General features: G+C 40.8%; 1 protein-coding gene across 1 annotated transcript; it reads right to left on the bottom strand.

The window, feature by feature from the left end:
- Positions 1-6,116: 6,116 nt before the first annotated feature.
- LOC122730472 (pancreatic progenitor cell differentiation and proliferation factor-like) lies at positions 6,117-6,859 on the bottom strand. The gene has a single exon (XM_043969610.1). The coding sequence runs from the start codon at positions 6,665-6,667 to the stop codon at positions 6,323-6,325; it is 345 nt and encodes a 114-aa protein (XP_043825545.1). The 5' UTR covers positions 6,668-6,859; the 3' UTR covers positions 6,117-6,322.
- Positions 6,860-7,541: the final 682 nt, after the last annotated feature.

Genomic DNA, 7,541 nt, shown 5'->3' with positions numbered 1-7,541 from the left:
GGGGGACATGATTCACACAGTCTGTAACTGGCAGAGTCAAGGAGACCGAGGATAACTATCCCATCTCCCAGCGACTTGTGTACCCTTAGAGCCCTGAAAAGAGTAGCAGCCCCCACTTTGGGGACCTAACCTACTAGCGGCAGTGTGAAATGGAGGGAGAATGCATTACACCTTAAGCAACTTATTTTTCTCCTTTGAGCCTTGATTTCTACCTTTGCAAAATGGGAGGATGGAGAGAGGAAGATCCATGAGCGCCTTTCCAGTTTTAATTGCTATGATTTCTTTGTTGTTATTCCTAAAGGAATCTCTTAAACATGATAAGTGACCGACAAAAACTATAGTCCTCTCCCTTGCTGTTCTCGATGGACTGCCAGCTCCTACCAATTCAACATGTCTAAAATTGCCTTTGGGGGGAGCCAGACCCAGATCGATTTGTATTAGTTTGCCATGAAAATGTCAAGGGTGACCTCATTCTTGTCCGAGTGTCTAATCCTATTTTGAAGCCCTGTCGTGCCCCTGCTGAGGGTCAGTGCACTGGTGAATAGAAACCCCTGCACCTGCTTCCCCCTTCTGGCTCCTCCTCTCCTGCTTTACCCTCTGGGGCACAAGTAGAGAAGAGTCTCATTGACAAGCAGACTGCTGCTGGGCTCCCCCCACTACAGGGCCATCAAACAATGCCCATCTTGGGGGATTTGGTGGAGGGTGATGTGAAGCCATGAGTTAAATAAGCATGAAAAGCAAGCAAGGGCCTAGAAAGGGGAAAGACCCCAGCAGAGGCAGGAACAAAACAGGGCTCTGTCACACCTCTCAGAGCCAGAGCCTGGCCTTGAACTTGACCAGATCATGATGGACACAACAAAAGTAGCATCCCCAGAACAAGGATTTCACTGCTGGCTCATGACACTGACATTCTACTGATAGGAAGGCTATTGGCAGGAAAGTCTGAGCTCATGGCAATGAAACAGCAAGGTCTAATTTCCCAAATTGATATTTATAGCCAACAACTCTGGCAAAAAGGCTAAATATGGACATGTGAGAGAGAGAGGTAAGAGATGGGGAATTGAGATTTGTAGATGGTAACCTGTCTGCTAATTATATATAGTATAAACTCACAGAGTTTCAGAGTGGGAAGGGATTTCAGAGACCACAGCATCTAACCCATGCCTGGATGAGAATCTTTTCTTCCACATACTCTATAAGAAGCAATGGGACACAGCATAATGAAGGAAGGGTGAGGGGAACTGGCCAGTGAAGATCCGGTCCTTGAAGCACGTACAGATATTCTCTTGGCTGATGCTAGTTCTACACAGGGGCCTTCAGAATCAAATTTAGGCCAGTTAGGACTCAGGGGTTAGTATTATGTAATGATGGAAAGCCATCTAATTGACTTCAGAGATAGATGATAAAGGAGTCTGAACCAGACTCTCCAGTACATACAAAGAATTCAAGTGGCCAATCTTTTATTATCTCCCTTGATGACTTTCAATTAAGGAGGACCTCTGTGAGGTCTCAGATAGGAGAAGGGCTCCTTTTCCATCCCTCAAATGATAGCCCATATCCACGAGCATGTGTATTATCTGTTTCTTTTAGGTTCATTCTTTGCTGATTTTTGGTAAGTGAGCGTTCGGAGAAGAGAATCTTTAAGTAATAGATGAATTTGGGAAATCCATGAGAAGCTAGTGCAGCAATCAAGCGACCTGCTTGATTCAGCCTGGTAGAGGATTGCTCCACCTACCAAGATACCCTAAAAATAGTAAGCAAGACATGTGAGCAAGAGAGCAACTTGTCCATCAGCCGTTGTAATTTGCAAGAAATTAACTTGGTAGGACTCAAAGGTCTCTCATGGCCAGGAACTGAAAAATACCCCCTTATACTGACATGTTCCCTACATGTATGTATCACTACTTTTGTGATTCAAGTGTCAACTGATTCTTCCCAGGGACCTTTTATTTTCTTGTGGGGGGAGGGAAGGGAAATGAAGACGCAGGGAATATTTGTACCATCTTACTTTAAGCTTGAGCCTACTATCCCTAGGAACAAGTTTTTTTTTGCATCTTTCTCTCCTTGCTATAGCCTCTCTGTAAGTAACCCTCTGTAAAAGCCAGCTGGTGTCAGCTTAGACATGGGATCACACTGGATGGGAACGTATGAGTGATAGTATTCAAAGTCACAACCCTTCAGTGTTACCTCTAGAACTCTGAGGAAGGCAGCTTTCTTTCCTCTGGAAAACGAACCTGCAAGTCCAATGTGAAGAGTGAGCCAAAGAGATTGCTGTAAGAGGACCACAGACTTAGAGCTAGCAGGAATTTAGAGGCCGTTGAATCAAGCCCCAGAGAAACCAAGACCAGAAGTGATTAGTTTAGGGTTACACATGTAGGAATTTAGATAAGATTTGAATCCAGGTCTTTCTGATTCCAGGTCCATCATTCTTCCCACTGTGCCTCTTCTCTTTCCTATTCCAGAACTCTTTCCACCTCACTGTGCTGAGTCTTTACAGATTGGGGGAAGTATTTCAGTCAGAATCCAGCTTCTGTGTCCTGATATCACTGAAAAGAGGCTGAAGACAATATCATTAATATTCAAGTTGGACTAAGTTGGGCTCCAAGAGCCCCTTTTTGAATGACACCCTACTGATCCCTGTAATGGGATATTTGCCACAGACCAAGCCCTGGCAAACACATGATGATTTTTCTAGGACTTAATAAATAAATATGAGAGTCTTACTTGGTCAAAAAACTCCTTCCCTCCAGCAACAACCAACTTAAGTCCTTTATTCAATATCACCAAGAAAAGTGGCTGAAAATATGGTTTGGAAAATTAGACCTTACTATCTCACTACTGGGGTATCAATATGAATAGGAATTTGCTTAGTGTCTGTGAGATGATGATGACTGACAGGAGAGAAAAAGCAGAGCTTCTGAATTCTTATTTTGCTTTGTTTCCCCCTCTACTTTTCTTGGGGGGGGGCAGTGAGGGTTAAGTGACTTGCCCAGGGTCACACAGCTAGTGTCAAGTGTCTGAGGTCAGATTTGAACTCAGGTCCTCCTGAATGCAGGGCTGGTGTTTTATCTACTGTACAACCTAGCTGCACCCCTCCCCCATAACTTTCAAAAAAGGGAAGAGGACAGATTCGAAAGGCTTTCAGTCAGCGAGTTTGACTTTGGTTACTGGGAATCATTAAAGGCATGGTTGACAAACATCTAAAAAGAGAACAAGGAGCTAGCCTGGTGTCATCAAGTCCAGGTCATGCCAGATTTAGTTCCTTTCCTTTTTTTTTTTTTTTGACAGGATTACTAAACTAGTAAATGAAGGGACTGCTATGGATAGAGTTTGACTAGATTTTACCAGAGCTTTTGATCACATATCTTACACTATTCCTGTGGAGAAGATGAGTTCAGAACTAGCGTGAGGACTGGACTCAAAGTTGTTATTAATGGTTTTATGTCAAAGCGGCAGTAGGTCTACAGATCTGGGGTACATATCTCTACTTGGTCTTATGCCGTTTGACATTTTTTAATCACTTGCTCAGATGAAGGCATAGAGTGTGCTCAATCATATTTGCAGCTGGGAGAGATAGCTAACAAAATGAAGGGACCAAAAGTATTTTGACAGGCTAGAGCACTGGGTTGAACCTAAAAGATGGAATTGAATAGTGAAATCTTACACTTGTGTACAAACAGACAAACAAACAAAGTTTATAAGTACAAGATGGCAGTGGCACAGTCAGATAACACTTGTCTTGAAAGAGCTGAAATAATCTTGAAAAAGCTGCTTTAATAGGGGCATAGTTTCCAGGAATAAGGAGGTGATAGTCTCAGTGCATTCTACCATAATCAGACATCATCTGGAGTTTTGTAATGGATTCTGGACATCAGGGTTTGAGAAGCTAAAGAGGTTATACAGCAGGGCACCCTCAATGGTGAAGATGGTGAATTTCCAAGTTAGACGAAGTTCAGATGAAGGAACTGGGCATGTTTTACCTTGAGAAGTCTCAGGAGGAACGTAAGAGCTGTCTTCAAGTATCTAAAAGGGGAGAGATTACTCATCTTTTATTTGGTCCCAGAGAGCAGAACCAGGAGCAAGGGGTGTAAGTTGTAAAAAGGCCAATTTCAGCTCCGTTTCAGGAAAAACTTAACAATTAGAATTGGTCAAATGCAGAATGGGCTGCCTCCCATCATCCACCCTCCTTAGAGATTTTCAAGATGGTGATGAAATATCACTTTTCTGGTATGTTATTGCAGGAACTCCTTTCGTGTATGGGGTGTACTGAAGCCCCCTTAACTTTCAAATTAATTCTGTGAATTCAGTGAAGGGGGTGACTATGTCCTTTTAAAAATTCGTATTTTCTCTAGCTTCTATCACACTGGTTGCTCCCTGTTGGTGCTTAATAAATGTTTGTTTAGCCAGCATTTATATAATGTTTTAAATTTTGTAAAGTGCTTTTCAAATATTATTTTATTTAATAAATCAATGAATGATCATTTCATTTTAGCAATCATTTATAGACCAATATCTGTAGTTGAGCCCACACAGCATTTGAGAGCATGAGCCTTCCATCCACTGTGATGTATGCATACCCTTTTCCCTTCTAGCCCCAATTTGTTAATGAAGATGTGTTCTCCTTACCCATATCGATTTGTGTGATATACATGGAGAAATTCATCTTGTATTTTAAAAGTTGGGTTCTAAAATTTCCAAGAACACAAAATATCTGCCAACTAGGGCTAAGTCCTCGAGAGATAAAATAAACATGGAGTTGCTTGACAAGGAGAATTTTTTCCAAGTTTCTGTATTTTATACAAGAATGATTTCAAACACATGTGGTTATAAGCTTATCAGATTTCCAAAAATGAACCTTCTATAAAAATCACACTGGGCCCCTCAGCTGTGTTTTCTTCTATTATTTATAGACAAATTGAAAACAAATGTCCTTTAAAAAAAGGACAATGAACTGGAACCATCTGTTAGAAATGCACTTTTCTTCCAGAATTCATCTGTAGTCCAAACCTGTAGTAAACCAAAAGTTTGACTTTCATAAGAAGCCCTGCTCTTGTTACTCGTGGTTTCAGTGACAATTCACAGAAAAGAGTGTGAATGCCGATCACAGTGATGTCCAATGCTTTGCCAATTCAAGATGAGATAGAGCTGAGGAGCCAAGGGCCACAGGGTCACCAGCAAACATTTTCACGTGGAGTGTCAACCAAAGCATATTTTTTTTTCCCCAAGAAAAATGCTTTTTGAGCCATCATGGGCTATCTTAGGATACTTGTAAATATTTTAGAGACATGTACAGATATTTCCACTCTAGACACACACACACACACACACACACACACAAACCCCCAAACCTCCTGAGAATTTTTTACCATAAGGAAAGTTTATCAGAAAGGTAAGAGGAGCAGCAAGTCTGGAAAACTGCATGCACAGTTTTGGCTGTCTTACCTGGTGTCAAAGCACAGTGGCTTGCATTGACCATGAAAACACAGACTTTTATTTGGAAGTTTCATGAGTGAAATTAACATATGGATTTTGAAAATCTTTTCTTGGTTAATTGAGATGCTACCAAAAAAAAAGTCTCCTTTTACTTGAAAAAGGCTTTCCAAAATGAATACTAAGAACAAACAAACAAATAACAAGTACTTACTGTGTTCTATGCCATTTTTAAAAAAAGTGCTTTTTAATGAAAATGTAGCTTGAAAGTCCTATTCATCAAATTAGATCATGTCTATAAAGTGTTTAGCAAACCCTAACATACTTTAGAGATGTCAATAGTTGTTGTTATTGTTATTATTATTATTATTGTTGTTGTTCTTGCTATCACCACCACCACTACCACCACCACCACTACTACTACTACTACTTTTTTCAGGTCCAAATACTTATAAGAATTTAATTCTAACATTTAGGACATATTGTCTTTTATCTTTTTGCCCCATTAATGAATTATACAAATGATTGTACAAATTACCAGAGCTACAGATTTCTTTTGCTTATTTTTATTACTACTCCCATTAATATAGAAAACTAATAATTCTCATCTTGTTCAATGGAGTTCAGATAGAAATAGTCCTGTGCTAAGTTACTATCCTGTTATTATTCTTTTTTTTTCTTTTACTTGTTTTTTGGTGTTTTGCTTTTGTTTTCCTTTTTTAAAAAACCACACACACAACACAACTATTTCTACACTTAAGCAGCCTGTCTATTCTAAGGGAATAGGTGGGAGAAGGAAGGGAAGGGAAGGGGGAGGGGGGGGGAAGGGGAAATGGGCTCTGATGCCTAGCACACTTCAGAAGCAGGGGAGCAGCACAGAGGGTGCTGCTGCTCATGCAGAAGGCCCAGTGTTGGTTTTGCTGGGTTCGCTGACATGCCGCTTCCTCATGGCCTCCTGAGCCAGGTCACAGGTGATCGTGCCATGAGCAACCTGGAAAGTTTTTGAGTGCTCTGGGGATTCCAATACAGTTGTCATGAATGGATGACTCGATTTCCCGAAGAAGAAGCTCGCCCACCAGTGGCCTGGGTCTGATTTGGGAAGACCAGGATGGTGGGGGATCACTTCCCCAGAGTACTCAGCACTTCCACAGGAGCTGTTGCTGGAAGTGGAACCCAGACGTCTTCGGTAGTAGTCATGGGTTGCTACGAGTGAACCGCTGGACGGGATTGCTGCCATGTTGCTTGTTTCTTCTTGTGCTGATGTAAACCTTAGTGGCGGCTCCCGAGCAGCCCCTGTAAGGCAGTGGGCTGCGGCGGACGATCACGGGTGACCTGGCTCAGGGGAAGGGGGCGCTAGGCCACAGAGCCCATTTGTAAAGGAGATAACGGGAGGATACTCCACGGCAACGGAAAATGCGAGAGTTCTTTGGGTTTTCTGTTATTATTCTTTTATGGTTAATGTTATATGGCTTTTTGTGGATAAAAAACTGGTTTGGGTGTTTTTTGTTTTTGTTTGTTTGTAGCCGAATAAGCATGTTAGGATGGAAGCTCATTCTTTTTAGAAGCACTGAAAACATGTTCAGTACAATTTCAACATCAGACAATCCTACAAGACTGATGTGTACTTCAACTTGCTCCCATGTGATTTTGATTTCTTTAGCTATAATAATTATTATATAACATTTCATATCATATCATATCACATCATAGAATATCATACCACATTATGTTATAATTATATCATATCATAATTATGCCACATCACATCACATCATCTTATAATTGTATTTATATACTACCTTAATGTTTATAAAACATTTTACAAATATTATATCATTTGATCCTCTCAACAACTCTGGGAGGTGGATGCTATCGTTAATCCCATTTTATAGGTGAGGAAATTGAGGCAGACAGAGGGTAAGTGATTTACCCACAGATAGCAAATTTTAGATAGGATTTGAACTTAGGTTTTCATAACGCCATGTTCAGTGCTTTACCCATAGTACTATTTAAACTTCCTCTGATGCTAGAATCCTAAATCGACTTCTCTCTTCTCTTCTCTGTCTCTGTTTCTTTCTCCATGTCTCTTTCTCTGGATATATTTATAAACC

The sequence above is a fragment of the Dromiciops gliroides genome, chromosome 6 (assembly GCF_019393635.1).
Source record: "Dromiciops gliroides isolate mDroGli1 chromosome 6, mDroGli1.pri, whole genome shotgun sequence".
In the NCBI taxonomy this organism is placed as follows: Eukaryota; Metazoa; Chordata; class Mammalia; order Microbiotheria; family Microbiotheriidae; genus Dromiciops; species Dromiciops gliroides.
The sequence above is the reverse complement of the archived record's forward strand: the minus strand, read 5'-3'. Positions and strand labels throughout refer to the sequence as shown.

Excerpts from the sequence above, each read along its gene's own strand:
- LOC122730472 (XM_043969610.1), bottom strand. The coding sequence starts at position 6,667 with ATGGCAGCAATCCCGTCCAGCGGTTCACTCGTAGCAACCCATGACTAC.